The 26,705-nt window shown below is 32.9% G+C and overlaps 1 protein-coding gene across 1 annotated transcript; it reads right to left on the bottom strand.

Moving 5' to 3' along the window:
* Positions 1 to 1,642: 1,642 nt before the first annotated feature.
* LOC120769695 (alpha-tocopherol transfer protein-like) lies at positions 1,643 to 26,076 on the bottom strand. Its single transcript, XM_040096822.1, has 8 exons — positions 25,475 to 26,076; positions 3,929 to 4,159; positions 3,142 to 3,233; positions 2,889 to 3,042; positions 2,753 to 2,811; positions 2,421 to 2,666; positions 2,200 to 2,350; positions 1,643 to 2,101 (listed from the first exon to the last, which is right to left on the bottom strand). Exons 2-8 carry the CDS (start codon positions 4,113 to 4,115, stop codon positions 2,055 to 2,057), a joined length of 936 nt encoding a protein of 311 aa, XP_039952756.1. The 5' UTR covers positions 4,116 to 4,159; positions 25,475 to 26,076; the 3' UTR covers positions 1,643 to 2,054.
* Positions 26,077 to 26,705: the final 629 nt, after the last annotated feature.

Below are 26,705 nucleotides of genomic sequence, written 5' to 3'. Positions count from 1 at the left end.
AACATCTTTCGAAGCACTTAATTTTATTTATTTTTCTTCACTGCGCACTTTCCTATTCAAAACAAGCGATCAACTGTTTGTTCGTATGTGCGCAATCGGTAAACCTAACACATCATGCAACTATTAGAGCCGAAGTCAACTGCAGTTATTGAAATATCATAATAATATATAATGTGATTTTTTCTATCATGACACATATTTTGTGCTTTTGTACCAACATTACAATAATTGCGAATGACATCGGTAGTGCCAGTTTCAATTATGCTGCATTTACCGACTGCGCGCATACGAAGAACAATAGCTTGTAAAGCAAACTAAACTTCATTATTATCACTTATTCACTTCACTATTAATATATTTTTTGCAAACTTAATATTTTCGACATTCACTTTCACGATTTAGTTAACACTTTTTATTAGAATAACTTTAGAAGCACTTAATTCTATTTATTGTTCTTCACTGCGTATTTTCCTCTTCAATGCGAGCGATCAACTGTTTGATCGTATGTGAGCAATCGGCAAACCCATGCAACTATTAGAGCCGAAGTCAACTGCAGTTATTGAAGTAATGTGATTTTTTCTATCATGACATATAGTTTGTGCTTTTGTAACAACAATGCACTAACTGCAAATTACTTCGGTAGCGCCAGTTTCAAATTATGCTGCATTTACCGACTGCGCGCATACGAAGAACAATAGCAGGTGCAGAATAAGCATTCAACTCCGCGCGATTCGACAGTGATCATATTGAGGAGTGCGCAGTGAAAAAAGTAAATAATATTAAGTGCTTTGAAAGAAATTCTAATAAAAAGTGATAATTAAACATTTCAGTAATGGTGTGAAAATTGTCAAATGTTACGTGATATAATATTTAAGTGTAATGTAAAAGAAAAGTGATATAAAATATAAAGTGATAATAGTGAGAGAAAAGTGCAGATGTTGCATGACATAAAAAATAGCCAAACAACAATTACCAAACAAGACGGGTGCACAAAATATGTGTCATGATAGAAAAAATCACATTATTTCAATGACTGCAGATGACTTCGGCTCTAATAGTTGCATGATATGTTGCGTTTACCGATTGCGAACATAAGAACAAATAGTTGATCGCTCGTAATGAAAAGGAAAGTGTGCAGTGAAGAAAAAATATAATAAATTATATATGTAAGTGCATCGAAAAAAATTCTAATAAGAAGTGTTAATTTAATATTATAGTAATGATATGAAAATTGTGAAATATTAAGTAATATAATATTTTAGTGAATAATATAAAAGAAAAGTGATATAAAATAAAAAGATAGTGAGAAAAAGTAAATAATAGTAAATAGAAAATGGGAAAATCGGCAAAAAATATTAAAGCAATGATGTGAAAATTGTGAAATATTAATTCATATAATATTAAAGTGTAATGTAAAGAAAAGTGATAATAGTGAAACAAAAATGCGGGTATTGCATGGTATAAAAAATACCCAAACAACAAATAGCGAACAAGAACGGTGAGTACATTACAGTTTAAAACGTTCTGTTTGAACATGTTTACGAAACTAAACATTCATGTTGATGCATGCGTGATTCGGCACAAATAATGCAAGCAGACCAAATTAAATTTTTTTTATTTATTTGTTTTTTTATATACATACATATGTGTGTATATATATTTGTTTTTTTTTTTTGATATTTTAACATCACCACAAATCTTATTAACTATTAACTAGACTGCACATTTACATGTTTGTTTTTTTCTGATGTCAATTTAATGGTATTATGGTGCATAAGGCAAGCATTGGATTTTAAAAATTTTAATTTAAAATATGCACACACACTACCAATAATAATAATTTTGTTAAATACAAAGTTTGACTAAAATATTTCTGTAATATCACAATAGCAATAAAAAAGAACTATTATTTCATATATTATACTTAAATACAAATTACTACAAGTTTGCCATTTAAGTAAATCAAATGATTTTTATCAAAAAACTATAATACCAAAAATCTTTAAATAAATTTTGATTATATAAAATGCGAAAGTTGGCAACACCACAGCGCACTATTTCTTCTTTTGATAGTCCTCCGTAAAGCCATAAGTGTCCGCCACTGCGAAGAAAGATAAAAATTATTATAAATATGTACTTATATAAGAAAATTGCAAATAAATTCCAAGTCTGCGCTGCAGTCATTCAACTGCGTCTTACATTCGTAATCAGCTGAGTAGCAGTCGAAGAAATCGCCCAATAGCTTGCCGGATGGCAATTCCCAAGTGCCGGTGCCGCCGTATTTCACAGGCAGCGAATTCTTATCGACATGCGACGTCAGCGACTTCCAGTCCTTGCCATGAAAGAAAATCTAAAAACAAAGAAGCCGCAGTTTTATAAAAAAATAATAATAAATTTAGTTTTTTCCATTAATGCCTTACCCGCTTCCTCAACTTTTCGCGTATGAACGGCTTGAAGATAGCAAATAACATATTGAATATATAGGAATTATTTACAATATGCACCGCCTTTAGACGCATGCAAATGCATTCTTGCACATAGTCCAGCAACATGGCGGCAAAAGATGGTGTAAACTGCATAACATGACTCATGGGTAGGCCCTCCATATCGATAATGACTATAGCGCCACAGATTTGTGAAAGTGGTTCGGCCATGGAGCCCAAGACCTAGTAGGAGAGATATGAAGGCGTACATTTTAAGATCAATATTTGAATTAAGATATGTATGTATGTACTTATGTAAAGAAACTTACTGTCAGTTGTATTGTGCGGAAGAGATCGACCAGTGGGGCACGAGAGGGTTTCCATTTCTCTGTAAAATTAAAGATATTTTAATTTTTTAGACAGTTCTATCAATTAGCATTAAATTAACTTATGGTTCCAACTCACTTCCTGCTTCAATAGCGAGAATTCGACGTCCATGTTGATCTCTGTTGGGAAACAATGCCAAAATGTCCTCTTCGAAAACGTTACGCAGTTTACTAGGCACAATATTCTCACAGGGTGCGCCATATTTCGATTTCATGTGATAGAAGTTCTTGAGCTGTGCATAAAAGAGATACAAATATTTTACAAAAATATTGGATTAGGTATATAATGTTAAAATTAGATGTCACGTGATCATATTTGCGGACCAACTTACTCTTTTCATCGCCGATTCTGGATAGTAATGGCATGGACGCAGGAACATTTTCATATATTCATCATCCAAAGGCAGCTTTAAGTGTTTCTCCTCTGTGAAAATATTAAAAATGTGAAAAGAAATGAATATATAAAAGCTTTCATATAAGCTTGCATTAAGCTTTCACTCAAGCTTTCATACTCGTAGCTATTGTATAAAAAATTTGTATTTGAACAATCCTCAAAAATTATTTTTAGTTTTGAAAAAAAGACAGATTTTTGTATCAAAACTTTCAGTAGTTTTTTATAAGAGCTTTCAACTAGGTTTACAGTTTCAATGCTTCTAAAATGTTCGGAGACAAGTTTATTTTATTTTTTTTTATTGTATCTACATTATATACACATATGTATGTATATATCCTATATTATATTAGTGTTTTCAGCAAATTTAAAAAAAAAAATTATTGCTTTCTACGTTATCCAACCGCTTTATTTAAACTGTCATACAAATTTAATTAATAGTGAAACTTTCACTTAAGCAAGCAAAAATTTGTACTTTTTGTAATATTTAAAATATTTATGAGCTTTCGCAAATTTTTAAAAAATTAATATTCTGCAAAACTTTAAATGAAAATTTTAAAAGAGTTTATCTACTTTGCTTCCAAAATTGCTTAAATGACTTTACTTGAGCTTTCTACAAATATTGTTTAGCAAAGCTTTCATAGAAATTTCAAGAAATTATGAAAGCTTTGATTTCAGTAAAGAAGATAAATGCAAAGAGCTTTCACACAAGCTTTGATGAAACTTACCTTCAATTAACTCGCGCAACTTTTTAATAGCCGGTTCCATTATTTCCGGCAACTCACGTAATTCTTGACGCGCTTTCTCCAAAGCCCATTCTGGCGCTTCTTCTTTCTCCATACGTATTACCGCAGTACCCAAGTCGATGTAGGGCACTTGATTGTCATCGTACTGTATGCTCTCGGCCTTGACCATTTTTCGCACAAATTTGTTGTGTTTGTGGTAGTCAAAGGAAGTAACTGCAAGTGAAAGAAGTCAGTCGATTATTAATTAGTTAATTGACTATAAACTGGATTTTTTTTAAGTGTAAGTGTAATACGAACAATAAGTCACCCCATAAAATTTATAATTATATACAAATTATAATGCAGTAAGATCGCAATAAATTCACTTTCTGTAGAGATACATAACCATATGTAATCTATCTATAGCTCGTTCTACCTGTAATTGACAATTTAATCAAAACAAAGCAAACAATTAAATAATAGAACAAGTGAAACAGGCTACGTCAATATCAGGTGAATACAAGTACATAATATAATTTGAAGAATTTGCATATGGATACATTTTTTTTTTTTGTTTTGAGTATTGAGCAGCACTTGAACATTTTAATGATTTTTTTAAGAAGACTACAGTACACAAGCAAAAATATTTTACTCAAATATTTTTATGCAAAAATTTAATTAATTCACCTGTCAATATATTCTGTTCAAGTTTTATGAGCTGCCACACACCTCGCTGATATTATTGATATTCTCGGGGAAGATAAACATATGTAATATTTGCACTCAAATTACCGCATTGGAATTGAAATTGCAACAACCATAAATCAATTCAACATACGCCATTGTTTGTGTATAATTTAATACGTTTCGAGCTTGTTTTTTTAATATTATTTATATCATAATTCGTATGTGCTCGTGTAATTATATATGTAGACATGCCTCATACGCATTTGAGCAAATAATTCAGCGTGTCACAAACTTTGTCTATGAATCATGAATTAGCAGACTTCACATACATTTCGAAACTGAAAATTCCACTTCGGAGAACGCACAATCATTCTATTGACCCATTCTATAAAACTTGCCAAATAAAATGTTCGCGTCGCAAGCAAAGAGATCTCAAGCAAACACTAATTGACATGTGGCGATCTTAGTACACATGATCATAAACAAGTTGCACCAATTTAGGAAAACCCAAAAAATAACGTTAATTTTAGTTGCTACGAAGCTAGAATACCCTTCACAATTAAAAAAGTTTCCATACAAGAACTTAATTTTGTTCGATCGGTTTGTATTGTAGCTATATGATTTAATGATCCAAATTGAAAATTTTATTCAGAGATTAAAGCGATTATAGGACGATAATAATTGCGAAATTTCGTGAAAATATCTTGTCAAATAAAAAAATCCATACAAGAAGCTATTTTAAAAGACATGTGCAAAGGTCGATATCTCGAAAATTGAGGGACTAATTCAAGTATACACAGACAGACACATATAGCTATTATATAAACATACCGTATAGGGTCTCCGAAGTTTCTTTCTCGGTATTGTTCTTCAAACTTCGTGGCAATATATTCTGTTCAGGATATAAATATTTATCGAAGATATACAGGATTTGTCCGGAAAGTAATAGGACTGATTTTCTTCCGCCGCGACTGTACTTCGGAACGCCCTGCACCGACTAGATTCGGTAGAGGGCGTTCCTAGCTAACGAACGAGCGGCTGGTCAGTTGTCTCCGAGCACCTGAAGAGTCAGGACAAACATTTTCACGCGACGTGTTTCTGTGAGTGGTGCAATCCGAAAATACAGCATTCGTTAGAGCAGAGGTATACGATTAAATACTGTGTGAAACTCGGTAAATCTACGACAGAGACATTTGATATGATCAAGCAGGCTTACCCAGATGTTGCTTGGACCCCAATTTTTGAATAACGTTATTACAAGTGACGAGTCATGGATCTTTGAGTATGATCCCGAGACAAAGAGGCAATCTTCCGATGACAGAAGGGATCCAAGCAGCATCGACCTCAGCTCTCAAAGCTATTCCGGAGAATGCCTTCCATGACGCCTTCAATGAATTTTGAAAGTTTTCAAAGAATTGTAACGATTGGTTCTATACATTTACCTGTCCTATTAACATCCGGACAAACCCTGTATCATTACATAACCTGCTTAACGGAATATTCCAGTTGACCGTATACAAATTATAGTACCTCGCATAACTTAATACTGTTTAGTCACTATCCTACTATAGCAATTACATGTTAAACACTTAATTTCTATAAAGCCAAAGCCGGCCAGTAGTGCTCAAAAGCATTAAAAATCGTTAAACGTAAATACTAATTATATATACTATATATTTAAGTTATCATCAACAATGCGATTAGAGGCTGTCAACATTTTTAATTGTCTGTTCGAGCGCAGAAAATTATAAAGTCAAACGGGAATATTTATGGGTAGCCGCCGAAGTGTGTCGGTGTGTATCCAATATCGGTGCAGCAAATGCCATTTAATTGAGACTTTAAATTCATGATCGTAAATATGTATTATATTAAATATGAAAATCTTTTTATTTCATACATTTTGCAGAATTATGTAATAACAAGACATATCAATGCAAATGTATAAATGTATGTAGTTACATATGTATGTAAAAAACGAATGCGCTTGTTAAGTGCTCTGTGCGCCGGCAAATGATACACTCATACACACCTGTCTACCTGCAGCTACATATGTTCATATAAATGACTATAAAGAGATTTTTAATTGCCCAAATCTGCATCTTAAGTATAATTTTTATTTTATTTTTTATAGATGGCAATTTCTCGGTTCACTTTTTTCTCAATTTTCACTCGACGTGCTTGTTTTCTAAAGTGCGCATAATTAAAGTGATAAAAAGTAACTGGCGTACATACATAGACACATACATACTCATAATGCAATTGAAAACAAATGACGCAGAGGATTTAGAAAGCTTTCACAATAATAAGCGACAAATGTCAAGCCAGACAAAGAGTTTCATATATTCATAGCTTTATTTATAAACGTTTCATTGTTCAGAAAGGCCTATGACCTTTCAGCGAATTGACCAAAGTATAAAACGGTAGTAAATTTAAGTGAACCGAATAAAACAGATTCGACTATATTCTAGTACCAAAAATGAGAGACTTTAAATAAATATTCTTGCATTAATTCTGCCAATCCACTACTTCGATTTCACTGCAAGGTCAGGTTCTGTTAGGTTAGATGGCTGATATCTTCTGTTGAAACACACTTAGACTGTTATGTACAGTCCTTTGTGATGCCAAACTGAAAAGCTTCCGTAGTTGGACTTCAGTTATTGGCAAAAATGCCCTGAACCTATCACAAATCTGGTCGTTTTATTTGTATTTTCACTAATTTGTCTGGATGTCTCAAGAGTATGAGATCGGAGTTGTTCTTGCCTTGATCTGGCAAAAGCAGAGTATTTACATCCGGTAAGATATTCAATCTTACTGCATGAATTCCGATCCGATTAGAAGACGTTGCAGTGGTCAGGAAACCTAAAATTAGAGCTGATGGGAAGTTTGCTACAATGTCCTGATCCATTCATAAAAAACTCACCGCTCCTCTTCTCCAGCGAATCCTTCCCTCAAATGCCTACGCAGACTCAGATCAGTCTGAGGGAAGCTTGCGCGGCCATACACTTCGCGGTTTTGTCCACCGTTGCTGTATGCAGTAAGACATTCAGCGACATGGAATAAATGTTGTAGACTTTATATGGTTCTAATCAATATTTTTTCTACTATATTACTTGAGAGCAAATTTTAGGATTATTATTGAAGTCAAGAATTTCTAGCCTTTCAACTTTTGGAGTTAGTTAAAAGTTACTTGTAGCTACTCATATGATATACTTAATTTCCATGCTAAAGTGATTATTTGTCAATTGTGTTCGGTACATTAAGAATAAATCGAAATTTCGTTAGGTTTCAGTGGAAATCCCTTTTTATACCCTGAACAGAGTATATTAAGTTTGTCACGATGTTTGTAACACCCAGAAAGAAGCGTCGGAGACCCTATAAAGTATATATATAAATGATCAGTATGTTGAGCTGAGTCGATTTAACTATGTCCGTCTGTCTGTCTGTCCGTCCGTCCGTCCGTCTGTATATATACGAACTAGTCCCTCAGTTTTTAAGATATCCTTTCGAAATTTTGCAAACGTCATTTCCTCTTCAAGAAGCTGCTCATTTGTCGGAACGGCCGATATCGGACCACTATAACATATAGCTGCCATATAAACTGAACGATCGGAATCAAGTTCTTGTATAGAAAACTTTCACATTTGACAATGTATCTGCACCAAATTTGGTATAGATTATTTTCTAAGGCAACAATGTAATCTCCGAAAAAATTGTTCCGATAGGATTACTATAGCATATATGTAGCTTCCATACAAACTGAACACATAGTTACTAAAAGAAATGCACCTGTGAAGGGTATATTAGCTTCGGTGCAGCCGAAGTTAACGTTTTTTCTTGTTTTAGCTAAAATTGTTTGAAGGAATATGTTTAAAATATTCAGTCAACTAGTCCTAATAAAAGATGATCCTACATGGCATCAATTTCGGCTGATTTTTAAGATATTAGCTCACATTAACTTCAGTCAATAGCGTAGCCGCTGTCGTAAGCCGCATAAAATCAAAGTGGAGCTATGTATAGTATATCATATCAGCATTTTTTTAATAACAACATTATTTACTACTCCTATTACTACTGTTTACAGACGTACATTTAGTATTCAGGTTACTGATAGCTGTCCTCTGCAGTGGCTTATTTGCGAAATTAGCTTAACTAATTACAAAATAATGATAATGATATGAATAATGATGCGATTAGAAAGCGATATGCAATTATGGTAATGTTAATTGCTGTAATGCTAACATACATATATATTGCTTATTTTGGCTACTTCTAATTCTAAAAAGACCTTTATGTTTATTATATTTTATGTAGTCGTTAGAGGCATGTAAAATATATAATTTTATGTTTTTAATTTAATTTACCCTAAATTTTTTTAAATATTTATTGTTGTTTTTATGGCTAAGCAATTTATATTCTGAACCATACAAAGCAATGGGGAAAGAAACTCCGGACTTTGAAATGAACCGCTTTGTGTTTTATTTGTAAATTTTTGGCAGGGAAGGTAATCATGTAATTTGATGTGATATATACATATATACAGGGGCTGTCGCAAAAGAATCAGGACTGTTAAAAACAACAACAAAAAATTAATATTTTTCAAAAGTTATATTTTTTTCTCCAAACTAGTTCCCTTGCGCTTCGACACAACGTTTAGCCCGGTCACATAGCATTTCAAATGAGTGTTTAAGGTCATTTTTCGGAATGCTCTTGAGAATATCGATCGTCGCCTTTTGGATAGCTGAAATGTCCTGAAACCAGTGTCCTTACATGGGCAAATGAAGTTTTCCAAATAGGTAAAAATCACAGGGTGCCAGATCAGGTGAGTAGGGTAAGTGATTAATGGTTAATATGGAGTTTTTTGTCAAAAATTCAGTGACAAGCGTCGACCGATGACACGGCGCATTATCGTGCAACAGGCGCCAGGACCCTGCCTCACGGTATTGTGGTCGAGTACGACGAATTCGTGACAAAAGACGCTTCATAACACCAAGGTAAAACACAGTATTAATCCTTTGGCCAGGTGGGACGAGCTCTTGGTGTACAATACCTTCGGACTCGTAAAAACAAATCAGCATTTTCTTTATTTTTGACTTCTGCAGACGACCGACTTCTGATCGTAACAGAGGTCCTCACGACCTCCTTGGAATCGCTTAAACCACTCATGCACATTACTACGGGATAGGCACTGATCTCCATAAACTTTTTTCATCATTTGAAATGTTTCAGTAAACGTTTTCCCAAGTTTAAAACAAAATTTAATATTTTTTCTTTGCATTTTACGACCGATGACCAAAAGCTGCTGTCACTTTTTGATCGATACCATCGATTCTAGTTAGCCAATTGTCTTAAAATGTTTACGAAATGTTAACAAGAGATCAAATTTTCATTTCATATACCCACCATTAGGTGCCGCCACCAGAAACAGTTATATTTAAAAAGTTCTGTTTCTTTTGCGACAGACCTTGTATATATACGCTATGTAGCAACATAAGGGGTGTCCTTTAAAATAATATTCTTATATGATTGAAAATAAAATCATAATAAATTATTTAAAAAATAATAATTATCACCAAATTAAATAATTCTATAAGAAAGAAAGAAATTCTTATAGAGTTGTTTTATGCAAAACTAGGTAGGTTAGGTCGCAAAAACGTGGAATGAATATGTGATTATCAAACAATATTTTGTATAGAAGACATTAGATTTCCCTCAGAGTTGGACATATTTGCCTCTGCTAAACCACTTTAATATCACAGGAAATCAATTTTAAGTTCAAATTACTTTATTGTGAACACAGTCTCACCATTATATGCTCCAATTGCGCAAAAACCATTCAAATTGGTAGTTAAGACTATGTATTTACAAGGCATCGATCCGAATCGAAATATAATTCTACTAATTTCGAGCATAAGTCTTAATGTTATCCCAAAAGCAAACGGTTCGATAATATAGAAATTCTATTCTATAGGAGGATAAATATATAACGATCATTCTATGAAAAAGCAACTCTAAGTTCTATATTTTAAAAATATTCACAGTAATTTGCAATTTAGAACATCCCTAGTGCAGATCTGCCAAATAAAAATTTCCTTCATTGAACTTCGCTCTACGCAGTCGAAAACGATGCCATCGAATTTAGTTTACAACTTTTTATGCAAAAATCAGCCTAAAATAGCTATTCCTACGAATTTAAATAAAAAACTGGCGCAAACTTGTTTTCAGAAATTGTCCCATCAACAAGACAGATATAAGCAAGCCATTATCAATGCCAACGGACTACCTTCAACTGAAGCCAAAAGTGAAGGTACAAAATGCGGACGTAGGCCGAAAACGCTAAATGGACACAGAGACAAACAAATACAAAGAGTTATTTATACATATATTTATATATATATATATGTACATATGTATATGTATATAGTATTTACAAGCCTATATATGTATATTAGCAGTGAGTGTTAATAAATACGCTTCAAAAATGAATAATCTTACGTGTACTACGTTTAAAATTAAAAGGCAATTTGGGTAGCCAAATATTTTCATAACTGTTTTCATAGCCACAAGTAAACAACACTTCTACGTGTCGCTTCAAGACAATAACAAAAAAAAATTACTCGAAATTCGCTGTTAACAGCTGTATAACGGTATCTTATCACACGGGTACAAAGCATTTTGCACACAGGTGCACGCGAAGATAGCGAATTCGCCTAATCAATGCTGTTTTAGTTACTTATTTAATACACCATATGTATTTAAGTATATACTTTCTTATACGGGTATTATATAAAAATATATCACTATATTTAGTTGAATTGAACTTTGTCACTTCAAAATTGAAAGAATTTCAAGCATTGCGACAAACAACTACAAAATACGCACCATCGATACATATTCACATTCGATTTTTATTTTAATTTATTTTTTTCTTTGTCTTTGCTATCTTGTTACTACTCAGCCACTTCGTTTATTTATAAACATTTTATGCAAAAATAAAATAAAATAAAATAATAATACCATAACAAACACAAAGCAACGTCAGCGGTCAACAACTTTGCGCACACTCAAGCCAGCACGCACTGAATCACTTCCAGTCACTGCGTCTGCCCAGAAGCAATGAACAAACGAACAAAAAACATAGGCAAAATAATTTCGATTGGTTTTGATTTCAATTGAATAGGAATTAGATTATGCACTAGCAAAGGTTTGTAACCTTCAGTATGCAAATAATTTTCAACGACTTCCAATTTAGTGTCGTCGACTGTGGTGCACGTGCGTGTTCCAGCTATTTTTGGGCAGGTTGCAAAGGTGTGATAATTGGATATACATATATTCTTTCATTCGCTTTCTTATTTTTATATCTTGAACAGGGTATATTAAGTTTGCCATAAGGTTTCTAATACACATAAGGAATACTCGGAGACCCTATAAAGTATATGTACATACTTATATAAATGATCAGCGTATCGAACTGTCTGTATACATATATACCAAATAGTCCCTCAGTTTTTGAGACACCGTTCTAAAATTTTGCAGTTGTCCCTTTCTTTCCAAAAAGTCGCATTTTCGCTATCAGACCACTAGAGCATATATGTAGCTCCCACACAAACTGAATACAAGTTCTTGTATCAAAAACCTTTTTATTTGACAAGACATCCACACGAAATTTGGCATAGATTATTTTCTAAGACAACGCTACAATCTCCGAAAAAATTGCTCAGGTCGAAGTGCTATAGCATATAGCTGCCATACAAACTGGTCGATCAAATTCAAGCTAAATATCTATTTATACCTTTATGAAGGATTATAACAGGGAATCCAAGTATAGGTACTTTTTTCAATCATTCATTATTGGATAATATTCGACCGAATAGACCACGTCCAGCACACTGTGAAGAAAATATAGTAGCCGTAGCTAAAAGTGTACACGAAAACCGTGGGAAGTCGATTCGGTAGGAACTGAAGCGATATCGCTTCGCTCTGTGAGCTCTTGAAAAGTCCCGACGTTTTCAAACCAAATTTTGTTCGGCGATGAGGCTCATTTCTGACTGAATGGGTATATAAACAAACGAAATTGCCGCGTTTGGGACGAAGAACAACCTAAACTGATTCAAGAGCTGCCATTTTATCTAGAAAAAATAACAGTTTGGTGTGGTGTGTGTGAACCGGTGAAATCATCGGTCTATATTCATACAAAAATTATGCCTGTGAGATGATAACCGTCAATGGCGAGCATTATCGCGTCATGATAACCGACTATTTGATGCCTGAAATTGAAGCTCGTGATCTCGGCGACAGTTGATCAATGGATTTATTGAGAGAGCACTTCGGTGAGCAAATAATTTATCGATTGTCTTGGTGGCTAATTATTATACGTTATATATAATATATAACATTACATAGTTTTTATATAGATTTAATGCCTTTACATCATTCTGCCGCGATACTTGCGACCTAGAACCAACTTTCTACTTCAAAAGAGTTTAACACCAAATTCTTATCAATTTTAGGCTAAAAGTCAAAATATGTGTGCTTTCCACTGAATATATTTAAGTTTTAAACCGAAGAGAAAACTTTTTCAAGACAGAATTTCGCTCTAAACGCCTCAACCTTCCTTGTTCAATTATCTACTTAACCAGATGCGTAGCCCATTTTCTCTACATCTATCGCTCTGTACTGACTGGTTAGGAATATCTGTAAACTACTCATACTAAAAATTATATTAACACTCCTTAAAAAGATTTAAATTAATTTGACGTTAATCAAAAATCACAAGAAAAACTCGGAGTCAGCAGGACGTATGAGTAATATGCATGTTCTGAAGGAATAACCAAAGGAAAGCACATACAGTGGTGGCCATAACATATGCAACTAATACATTATTTTAGAAAAAGTATATTTATCTCACTATTAAACTTTGTAGACTGTTGATTAAACATGCAATTATTATAATTTGTTATTTTTACTTTTGATTAAAGTTTTTAAACCAAAAAATTTCATTCATAAAAAATAATAAAAATTCCATTTCGATTTCAACTCGAAAATTACGTGGACAAAACATGTATAGGCGTCAATGTTATAAAAAAAATCACTTTACTAATCACCCTAATATAAGAAAAAAGTTTCTTAACTATTTCCTTAAACTGAAACTACTACAATTGTGAGTCTGACGAACTCAGAAAAATATTTTACAACACCAAAAACAATACACTCAAATGCGCATGCGCGACTAAATAGCTCGCACCTTATGCGCTTAATCAAATAAAAACTAAGTTTAATCGATAATATTTTGTAGATTTTTCTTTGACTAACGTAAACGTGACGGCGCATTATCAAGTGTTAAAAGCCAAAACGTGCATACCCGGCGTCGTCATGGTGACCGGCGGACAGACAGACAGACAGACAGACGGTTGTACTAGGCAACGAAAATGTGTGCCAGAAAACTCGTACTAGACATATCGAAGTGGATATTACACATATTACATATGTATGTGTGTCTGTGTGTATGATCGCATGCACGATCGTAGGTACTCAACGCCGTAAGGTACTTCGATCATTAATAAACTTAGCAGATATTTTTTGATTAATATTTCAATGTGTACTGCGCTTTATTGTTGTTGTTGTTATGCATTAATTTGTACGTTTTTTGTTGATTGAGTTGTTTTTGATATGAGTTAGATGACTTTTCAATTTTTAAAGGTAAAAGTCAAGGTCGACAAAGCAGTAATGAAAGAGAGAAGTTGACAGCAATAGACATAAGGTGAAGAGTGATAAATATTAAGACACATTATATACACGCATATATATTAATATGCAATATTTATATATGTGTGTAATAGAAACAAAATTTAATTTGTTCTTGAAGCGGCAATTACGAAATGAAGCATATAATTTATCAAGTGATAAACAAATAAATGACAAAGTTAAATTCTAAAATGTTGCTTCATATATGTATATGTATGTATGTGCATATGCATATAAATAAATGTTACTTTTCAAGTGCTAACTTCTAATGAAAATAAAATGCAATTAAATGTGCTAATAAAACTAAGTTTACAGAAGTGTTAAATAGTTTTAATTTTTTTCTTTAGATTTTTCTTTGCTCAACGCTAAACGGCTATCTTTCCGATCTTTCTCGCTTCTTCTCTACATAGAACTTAACACTCTCCCCCACTAAATCCACAACGACCATATTTACAAGCTGGACGAAAGAGTACATACTTGATCTTAATATTACAGTCGATGACGTCAAGATTCCGACTGTCAATAATACTAAAATTTTAGGTTTAACTTTCGATAGCCTATGCTCCTTCAGTCATCATACGACTACGATTATCGCCAAAGTACAGCGGCGTAAAAAAATCCTCAAGCCGCTAGCCGTCAGCACATGAGGAAAGACAAAGAAACGTCTTTGGCAACTGACAAGGCAATCGGCCGGTCGGTCCTTAACTACGCCGCACCAATATAGGCAGGCAGTGGAACGTTGACGAGAAAGCTTAAGACTTGTCAGAATACTGCACTCCGGACTACGACAGGATGCCTCATGATGTCTCCTATCGAACACTTGCTTAGTGAGGCCCAGGCAGTTCCTTCTGGAATGCTTTTGCAGAAACAACACCTTCTTCCAGTAAAAAGCGTACTCGAAGTCAAACCATCAGGTTAAACTCCTATCCAATACATGTCCTGCGTGGAATGAATCTCCGCATTGCACTGGCCACCTCTTTGTATGCCCCACCAGCCCCACTCATCTGACACCCCTCTCCCTTTGTTCCGACCCTGTCGAAACAGCACGTTTCTGCGGCCTTCGGTTAGATGACGTCAAAGACAATTTAGTTAATCCTTACCACCCTAACGGGGACTAGGTACCCGATAAAACAACAACAAATAAGATGCTTTTTGATAAAAGAATGTTTACAAATTTTTGATCGATACTTCAATAACGGCCCAAATCGGCAGAAAGACGAAATATGTAGTTCTTCTAACATTATCCCAAATTTAGGTATTATTATGGGATGAAACGGAATGGATACAAATCTGGCTTGTAAGATTAGTTTAAACATTTCTTTTTTCCAAATGTTCTCTAGAAAATCGTGTTTTGCAATATTTTTTTTTTAACAAAGTTGCATAATTTAAACGTACCACCCTAATATACTGCCAAAAATACGTTAAGCTTAACAATAACCAACAAATTCATCATTTTTCAATGAATATGAAATACAAAAGATTGTTCAGTTCATTTACTCTTTATTTAATTCGCGTCTCTAGAAACATCAATCTTTAAGCGCCATCAAGGTGAGTGCAATTAATCGCTAAAATTCGTCGAACAAAGCTTCCTCTTCATCTGCTACGTTTGCTATAAAACTGTTTTTCCGCTTAGTCAGTCAGTTGTTACCGTAAGGTTACACAAAATCAATGTCACCTAAAAAGGTGTTAATTTTTTAAAAAGAATAAACGATAATTTCAAGTACAGCATGACTTGTATAGCCTAGATCGGACAGCACAAAATGACGTTCAAGTACAAAAGCCGATATGTTGGTTTATACATTAAATGTTATGAAATAAATATAACTTAAATATAACTATTTTTGTGCTTATGGTCAAAAAAGATGACCGTGAACAGTAAATGTAATGCACTGATTTCACAAAAACATTATCTTTGCTGACTCGACTGAATAAGCAAAATGTAGCAAAACACATTTTTGCTTTTCTTCTTCTGGTGCTTACTGCTGTTTTTCTTTTTTTGTTTAAGCTTAAAATTGTTGAAATAAGCAAAACTATTTGCTGTTGTTAATGAAGTGACCTTTGAGATATGATTTCATTTTGCCTTCCTATATTTGAAGTAAAATTAAGCAAACTAATTTATTAAAGAAATTTTTACTTTAAAATTCGTATATTTTCATGAAAAGGTATGATTTCTGTAAAAAAAAATTTGCAAAAAAATCTCTAAATTATTTGAAAAGATTTATTAAAAAAAACGTTTGTCTCAAAATTCTTATATTTTCATGTAAAAGCATCAGTTTTGTAAAAAAAAAAAAAACAAAAAAAAAATCTCTTAATAATTTTGAAAGATGTTTTAAAGAAGTTTTTACTTCAAAATTCGTATATTTTTATGAAAAAGCATGATTTGTGTAAAAAAATTTGCAAAAAAAATCTCTAAATAATCTGAAAAGATTTATTAAAAAACGTTTGCCTCAAAATTCTTATATTTTAATGAAAAGGCACGAGTTTTGTAACAACTTTTGCAAAAACAAAAATCTCTAAATAATCTTGAAAGATTTTTTAAAGAATTTTTTACTTCAAAATTCGTATATTTTTATGAAAAAGCATGATTTCTGTAAAAAAAAATTTGCAAAGAAAATCTCTAAATAATTTGAAAAGATTTATTAAAAAAACGTTTGTCTCAAAATTCTTATATTTTAATGAAAAAGCATCAGTTTTGTAAAAACTTTTGCAAAAACAAAAAACTCTAAATAATTTTGAAAGATTTTTTAAAGAATTTTTTACTTCAAAATTCGTATATTTTTATGAAAAAGCATGATTTGTGTAAAAAAAGATTTTCAAAAAAAATCCTCAAATATATTTCAAAAATGTTTGCATTCAAGTTTGTCGCTTAAGTCTTATGTTTGCTATGCTTAGCTATGATTTTATGTGGCCTGAACAGGAAATATTAAGTTTTCTACTAAGTTCTCCCAGAGAGAAACGTCGAAGATCTTATAAAGTATATACACATATACATATGATCAGCATGACGAGTTGTGTGGATTTAACAATGTCAGTCCGTCTGTCTATATAGGCGTTCTACACCCTTGGTTTTTGTGAGTTCGATCAGGAACGTTGTAAACGTCCTTCCTTCCCCAAAAGGCGATTTATGTATTGGACAAGTATAACACATAGCTGCTATATAAACTGAAGGTTCGGTATTAAATTTTTAGATATAGATATTTTCGGTCAATTTAGTATGTTCTATTGTTCAAGACAGGACTACAATCTTCCCTATTATTGTTTAGATCGGGCCATTACAGCTGCCTTACAAACTGACCCATCAAAATTATAATACTTAAAGCGATTTATATACTATTTTATGCAATAAGAAATGCAACTATGAAGGGTATTGCAGCTTCCTTGCAGCTGAAGTTAATGTTTTTAATTGCTTTTATTGCTAAATATTACATTTTTATTGTTGGGAAATCCAAATAAAATTTTTAAAATATATTGAAATATATAAAAATATGGGAAAAGCCTATATAAATATACATATCGTCACCTGAAATGCAAAATATCGTAACAACATTTTCGGAAATTTACAGTGGCATGAATGAAACACGGAATAAGATGGAACATGAGTGAAAAAAATGTTAATATTGGTTAAAACTGGTTTATATCTGAGCGCAGAATTAAGCGCTTAAATCATTCAGCAATTGTAGCCTGAATTATTCTCAATTCACTTAGATAACTTTTCAATCCACATAAATTTCCAATAAAATTGTGTTTATTTTTTACAACAGTGATCACGAAAGCATTTATCTTTTGCATGGGTTTATGACATTTTCTAATAATTTTCATGATAGTTTTAGGTCAGTTATCGAATTCGCGTGCTAGTAATTACGAAATCAAAGTTCGTTAGTTATTTTAGTGACTGCAATGTGACTCTTGCAATAAATAAATAATAATAATAAAATGACAAATATGAAACTAAACAATTATTGTTTATTAAAAATAGTAATATACATATACATATATAAATTTATTGAAATCATCAAATGAGTCGAATATTTTAAATTATCAAAAAAAAATAATAATAAATAAAATTATTTTAATGGAAGAATTATAAAAAAAAATATTTATATAACAATGTTAATTATAATATTAATTTAAAAATATTAATTATAAAAGATATATATTTTAATTGAAAAATAATTATAAAGCTAAATAAACGGATTAAAAGCATCAAAAGGGTCAACATTTAATGTAAGACTTGTAATAACTACCCAATTGTTGACTCATTCCGAATAAACTGTAATTATTATTGTTGTTGTTTCAAAGTTGTGCATTTTACGGCTTTAACTTTCTTTAATTGAATAGCGTTCACATCTTTAATGCCATTAAATGCAGTAATTGAAATCCTGTTTTTAAAATCAATTACAGTTATCAACTAACCGCTTTCGCTGTTCTCGCTTTTTCCTAACCTCAAAATTGCTTTGTGCGATAATCTTCGTTAAATTTTCCACTATACATATACTTAAAATCTACATTTTACCTGATCTAAATATATGTAACGGAGCAACTTTAAGGGTTATTAGTCATTTATTATTGTTTTTGATGCCACAAAGAAGAAAAATAATGATGTTATACTAGTAACCTTAAGTTTAAGGCCCTAATCTCCAATGGGAGTTAGAGGGAGTGATGTTGATGATGTTAAGTTCGTAGAGAGAGTGAGTAGTAACTCTTATTATAACTGAGGACCTGAGATCTGTGGTTTACAAATTATTATGAGCTTTCACACGAAAATATATCGCAGTTGTAGTTGAGGCCTGCCAGTAGTCGGGTTTATAGCGTAAAACACTCAAAACCTAAAAATGAAAAAGGTTTACGGTGATTAGGTTTTATCAAAAACACAAGTATACGAGTGGTGGTACAAAGCCTTTATATATGATCAAGAGATTGTTGAAGACATGCCTCGTTCTGGACGACCTTCGACCATTTCAACTAATGAAATCGTCATGCAAGTGTTAGAGAGATGGAAAGAGAGCTCGAGATCTCCCGCAAGTCCGTTCGAATAATTTCGGTGTATATTTTGGGTATGAAACGCGTGCTTTTGCTCGACTCATCCGGATAAAGCTGTTTTTTTTTTTCAAAAGAGTACGGTTGCGACAGATTTTAAAGCCAACAATGAGTCACTACATTTTTGGCTTTAAACCAACGATCATCCACCGCATTCAACAGATTTGGCTTTATTTACAATTTCCGGGTACTTTTTTGTCACAATGTATATATCTTTTCATCAAATCTCACAATCTATATTATATTATTTGAACTCTTTTCTTAGTGCCACATGCCAACAACTCTTACAAAAGTCTGCAGATTTTCATAAGAAAACGTGATTGGTAAATTAAATCTGGCTTAACTGTGGACTTGGTACTCATTTAAAGATATGCTAGCAAGATTTTTATGTGCAATTACATATCAATTTAACATACAATAGACACTCACATGTATCTATGTTTATTGCAGGTGTGGTAAGAAAATCATGAAAAATCACGTTAAACTCACTTTTGATGACCCGCAGCTCAAGGTAAGCGCCATTTCCATTGACCAAACTACTACAACTACTAAGCTTAAGTGTGTATGTAGATTTACTTAGTGGCATTACATAACATGCATTTGTGTTATGACAGCTCATTATTATTATTATTATTTTAATTGCCTTTTCACAACTCTACGCATGCAATTGATAAGCCACTTCCACATCACGTAAAGGAAATTGAAAGTATGGCAACAGCCGTTTACCCATTGCACACACCTTCCCCATAAGATAGGTTATGCTCTAAGTACACGCTTAAATATAGTTGCCGGTCAGCTAATTATAACTTTTTAATAGCATTTTTCACTGTATGATTAAGTTCACGTATCTGCGCTCATTTCGGGTGTCCCCCTTGGCATATGAATCGCGTGTTGCCGTTGGTTGTTGTAAAGTGTTGTTATATAATAAGTATTACTTTTATGCTAAAAGTGTTTGTTTTGCTTTTTTGTAATTGTATACTATACCTACATATATGTTTTAAAACTTAAATTATTGGTTACAAGGGGTTACTTAAGCGGTTTAAGAGCAATTTCGTTGTTTACTAAAATATTTATGAATTTAATTTATCTGTCTTGGTTTTGTTGTGGATTGTACTAGAGAGTACTAATAACTGCTTTGCCATAAGGAATTTATGCCCGTTTTCCGATCAAGAAAATACTGAAGGTAGAGTAGGTATGGTCTCGCGCCAATTTTTTGAGGCCTTCCTTCCTCAGCAGTTAATTTTTGAGATTTTAGAAAATTTTAAAATTACTAACTTTTTTATTTTTGCTACACTTGTAATGTTAATAAATAACTATAAAGAATTATTAATAAAAATGGTAATTGTCTTTTTTAGGACCTTCAAAAATAACCTGAAACTCATGTCTCTAGAAAGACATGAAAGAAAAAAAGCAAAAAACATAACATAAAGGGTGACAAATGTGGAAAAAATTACCTAAATTTCTTACTCGAAAGATCAAGAAAATCCATAGCAAACACAGTTTTATACTACTAACCATTAGAGAAGGAGTTTTGAGCATATTCCCTAACCAAAACAAGCGAAATATGATAATACATTATAATACGTTACAGGGTGACAAATAAATTTAGAAATTTTTTTCAATTTTGGTAAAAAAATTCGTTGATTTTTTTTTTGTTACTGATGTAATTGCAGAGAGTATAGAGTCCAAAGAATTATTAATGAAAAATCAAAACAAGCGAAGATTGTCACAGGGTGACATTAAAAATTATACAACATTTTTTCCATTAAAATCGGTATCTGAACTAATTTTTTATAATTGTGATAGTAGTTTTGCCACTAAATCGTTTCGAGCCTTGCCTTTTGAACTTCAGAAAGATTGTTTTTACACCAAAATATGTCTTTTTGATCATTATTCTTCCAAAACAACTTAAGTTTTCAATATTCATGACTAACTCAATCCAAAGCCAAACTTTTCTAAACAATCTCTTTTGTTTATGAATACATTAGGTTCTCAATTCATAGCGCTGCTTAAAGACAATATGGAGTTATTTATGATTATTTTCGATTTTTTGAGCAATTTTTATCTAGAAACCAAAAGTTTCGAGAGGAACACTTTATGTAGATTTCCATTTTTCTTCTCCCGAGATGTGAATTTTAAAATTTTTTTTTATAAGTTGCGTTATTGCCTCTTCAGAACTCAAAGACTTTTAGATACGTACCTAATTCAAGACTTGCCGAATCGACAACCTATACATCAAAGCAACCCTAGTCACCATCGCTTTGTCAGATAACAGCTTTTCTATCGTTAACTCTTGGTACTAACAAGCTTACGTAATAATATACTTGTAGTATTTACTTTTAGCATTTAAGCCTATTCTTCAACAACCACATTCAACTTCTTGTGTTGAAGCTTAGCTTGAGTTTCGTGGTGCTCACCATATTTAGTACATCCATAATTTGACCTACTTTTCGCGAAAAATAAAATCAAATGAAACTTGTTTTCCACAAACACTTCATTACATTTGAGTTTACTTCTTTTCTACAGTTGTCAGTGGCTTTTTGGCAACACGACGCCACACGCAAGGCCAACCGGCCATACTAGTATAAATCTTTAGTTGAAAACATATAATTTTGCCAATTTCTTATTCAATTAAGTGGCCAACAAGTTTGTGCGTTGTAACATATTAGCCGATACTGGACAGGCAGATTTTTTTAAGGCGATATATTTGCATTTATACATACATACATACATACCATAGATTGTAGCTTTAGGTAAATATAAAAATATATACATAGTCACGCAAAAAGCTCGTTTCGCTTTAGATTTACTAGTCTATTAGTTTGTGCCATTCCCTTTACTCAGCATCAATATTACAAAATTTGATTTAGAACTGTGCTGGATCTAATACAAGAGACTTCAAGGCCTCTTTCAGCTTATTAAACTTGAAATCCAACGGCTAAATTTCTATGGCTACAAATGATTACAAAAATGTAAATCACACAATATAGTCTCGTTAATGCTACTGTGGTTAAATCCTATGACTAACCTAATTCTATTCTTGGTTCGTTGCTAAAAGGGAGAGCGTGAGAGCTGTGTAAAGGTCCCAAATAGTGTGATTTTCATAAACTTTTAGACGTCTTGAATGCAATATCCTTTTGTTGCATAAACATGTAACTATGTATATGGAGAAGTAGATTTTTTCGAACAATTCTAATTATAATACGAAATGAGGTTTCGAGAATCCTACACTAATTTTTTTATGATTGAGAATGTTCACTACTTCGAGTAACTTATAAAAGAACACATATTTGACAAAGCTAACTGAAAATTATAACTGAAGCTCCATAAATTTGTGGAAAAAGCTTGAAAAATAATAGTTATAATAGAATTGCTTTATAAAACAAAAACACTTGTCCATTCATTAAAATTAGACGAATTAAGGTGCAAGAAAAGAATCCGTCGAAATTAGACGAATTAAGAATGAAGAAAGGCAATGATTGTTAACGCAATTGGTAACCTAAGAAGGAAGGTCTGTAGAAACCAAAATATCTCTCGGTAAATTTAAAATCTAATAGTTGCATATTGACCTAATTTTATTGAAGTAATGAGATAGGGATGTTTCATCAAACGATACCTAGCCATATTTACGTAAATTTCGATTAATATCAGTGGAAAATTTACTGTGAAAAGTTCTGCACTGGCGAAAATATACAACAAAAAACTTATGGTTACTGTAATGGTATAGGTATCAGTATCAGTATAAGTTTCATGCTTTCTTAAGCTCTCTATAAACACTTCTAATTATCCAGGAGAGTCCAGTATTTGACGGTCTGGGAACAATAATTTAAATTTCACGCCTATCTCCGAATCTTTTTGGGAGTTCTGAAGCAAATGTTTGCTCTCTCAGAGTTCTAAACCAATTGACTCTAAAGCTTTTCGAAAAATCATTATCGATTTTTTGATGTTAATATGGACCACCCTTGAAGTTTACAGCTTTTTATACATAGAACTTATTAGTATCAAATTTTCACAGATAAAGAATATTTTCAAAAATTATCAGCGAATATAAATTCTGCTTATTTGCTGCTGCGGGTCTCAGAATGTCTAGTGTTTTCTTGTGCCGAAACAGTTGGTTAGATGCCTATAAAAAGGGGTTGACATTGATACAAGTTTCAGAAAAACCTAAACGAAATTAGAAGAAAATAGGTTTTTTTTTGAAATTTCATAGCATTCTACGGCGTGAAGTCACGACCACCGATCCCTCGTTTGTATATTTATAGCGTAAACAAGATATATTAAGTTTGCCACGAAGGTTTTAACACCCAAAAGAAAACGTCGGAGTCCCTACACAGTGTATATATAATTGATATTAAGGCTTATCGATCTAAACGGGATTAGATCTCCGAATTAACAGCCTTTGACCGGATAAAATTCGGGTCAATTCCGGTAACGTATAACCGGCTGTTTTGGGAATTGAATATAGAACAGATAAGCGTGAGGAGATGAGTCGTCTTGACCATGTCCGTCTATATACATATACATATGTGAACTAATCCCTCAGTTTTTGAGATGTCGAACAGAGATTTTGAACACGTCCGTTGAAACCGCTGAGCTCAGATCATTATAGCTTAAAGTTGTCATATAAACTGAAGGAACGGAAACAAGTTCTGGAAAACTTTTTGATTTTACGAAGTATCTTCAAGAAATTCGGCACGGTGTATGGACTAAGGTGAATATGCAAAATCCGAGGAAATTCTACAGATCGCAACACTATGGCATATAACTGCCATATAGTCAATTGGACGATCGGAATCAAGTGCTTGTATGGGTAGCTTTTTCAGATATTTACGAGATGTTTTCACGAAATTTGGCATTGTTTATTGCAACATCCGATCCGATAAAGTTGTTGTTATACCCCCTTATTATATGCTATGAATAATGCACCAGTGAAGGGTATTATAGCTCTTAAAGTTGAGGCCACTGACTCCGAATTTCGGTAGTAATTTCGACTCGTTGTTGGATCATACATATTTCCATGATGAAATGACAAACCTTACTGAAGATAAATGTCAAAATAGCGGGAAAAATATGGCGTCGTTTGCTGTCCCTATTAGTATACTTTTGTAGCTTCCCTTTTGAAAAACGTTTTTTGTTGTTTTGATAAATAAAAGTCTTCTGCGATTTATTATTGAAAAAAATACTATTAAGATAATAAGCATGTATTTCTTTAACAATACATGCCCATGCTTACGTATAATTAAATAAATAATAAATAAACCAAAAAATCCCATTTGCGATTTGCATAGCGGTTTGAGTCATCTTCGGACTGACGTTGACTTGGCGAGCAATCAGCGATTGAACTGTGTGAAGTCATGTATGCCCTCGCATGTACTTATGTACATATGTATATATGTACATATATACGCTTAAGTGCATGTAACCGCAACTTTAAGATATGCATGCATGTTTATACATATGTATATGTCGATTGCACGTACTACCTTATAATAAAATGTTTAGCTATGTACATATGTATGTATCTCGTTGGCATATACTTGCTCTTAAGCGCTCCGATAGCAAAATAGAGTTAACCGAAAATAGGCGGAACGTAAAATTTTGTACAAGTACGCACGTGTATAATTGCAAAGAGTGGAATTTTTGCCTTTTTGTGCCTTACATTTTCAAGCGCTCCAAAATTGTACACATTGAGTTACCAGCCACTTTGTTGCTATCATTGCTGTGCGCTTTAAGCTTACTACAACAAATTTGTTTGGTAGCAAAAACCGCAACAATTGTTATTTAAAATATTTTTTTATTTGCCTGTTTTTCATTATAACCCACCGTGTTAAGCGCTGAGTTAGCCGCAACTGTTGCGCATGCGCCTCTGGTTTTTGCATATTTTGGTTTTACTGTCGAAGTAATGTCTTCAATTGCTATAGTTTTTACATAGCTAAAATATTTATGACTAGTTTATTGTATTTTTGTAGACTTTGTTATAATTATTTAAATTTGTTCGGTCTCAAGAATGTATATAAAATGATATTCTTAACATTTTTTCGCATAAGTTCTTATAGTTCGCAGCTGGCCATTCACTTTACTCACCGATAATTGATTTTAATTGTTTACTATTGCTCTTCGGTCTTTGCGCCGCCTTTGCTATGCTCAAAAAACAATCTTTTTCTGCTGCAAAATGCTTTCTCGTCTTCAAACTCTTCACTTTTTCTCACTTCTTTTCACACTAAACTTTCTTACGACGCTTTCTGTATGCGGGTAGTCATGAAAATAATTTGTTACTTGTAAATCGAACCAAATTTTTTTTGAGTTTTATCACTTATTTTGCACAATTCCGCTTGTAAATGCTTGCGTACCGTCGTCTTTGCCAATTTACACTAACCGCTAGACACTGTCTGTTGTCGACTTAATCCTCAAAATGCTTTATTCGCCCCTCACAAGCGATAACTTTAATATTAGTTTCTTAATTTCAACAGGTATTTTATTTAGTTTGCCACTAATCTCAAGCGGTTTAATCGTTTTACCTGCGTTGATCGTACGATTTGTTGTCTTCGCGTCTGTTGTGCGCGAGTAACTGGTATTTGTTGGCTTAGTGGGAAAACTCATATACAATGGCTGAAATGTGCGTACTAAAGAGTGTGGCGGCACAGCTTCATGTGTGGCGAAATGCTCCGCGTTGTGGCTTTTTGTGTTGCGTCTGTGCTCCTTCTGGCAGTTTGCCACCTCCGCTTGGAGCGGTTGAGCGCACATGCAATATTGGAGCAACTAAGCTCAGCTTGTTACTCAAACTACGATCAGATTAAAAGCTTTTATTTGTTGGAGCTTGAGTTTTGTGCGATCAGCTTGTTTGAGCTGCGAATAAAGCTTAGCACAAAAGTTAGGAAAGTTAAAGCTCATAGAGCTTTCTTGACATTGCTTAGCATGCACGCACTCACTTTCGCAAAGCCTTAAGCTTATTTTTTGATCAAAGCTCGTTTTAAAGCTCAGTATTGGTACAAACACCTGTTTTTGAATCGTTACAAAATCCGATTACTTCTCACTTAAAACGATCCAAGTATACGTGGTGTGGTTATTGAGTTACAGTATTGAAGCTTCTGCAGTCAGTTAAGAATAAATAAGAGGCAATTAAGTAATAAAAATACGGCTAGACACTTTTGCATTAGGCGTCGACCGAAAAGCATTTCACTTATAGTCTTTTAAAGTAATTCCCAAACTCCAACGCAGAACTCTATTAGAGATTGTTCTAATCCGAAAGAACTGTAAAGTGGTTTAAGAATCTTATAAAGAATACTTTTCAATTCAGTTGCGTTGAAAATAGGAA

This window comes from Bactrocera tryoni, chromosome 2 (genome assembly GCF_016617805.1).
Source record: "Bactrocera tryoni isolate S06 chromosome 2, CSIRO_BtryS06_freeze2, whole genome shotgun sequence".
Classification (NCBI taxonomy): Eukaryota; Metazoa; Arthropoda; class Insecta; order Diptera; family Tephritidae; genus Bactrocera; species Bactrocera tryoni.
This window is presented reverse-complemented; position numbering and strand designations above follow the sequence as displayed.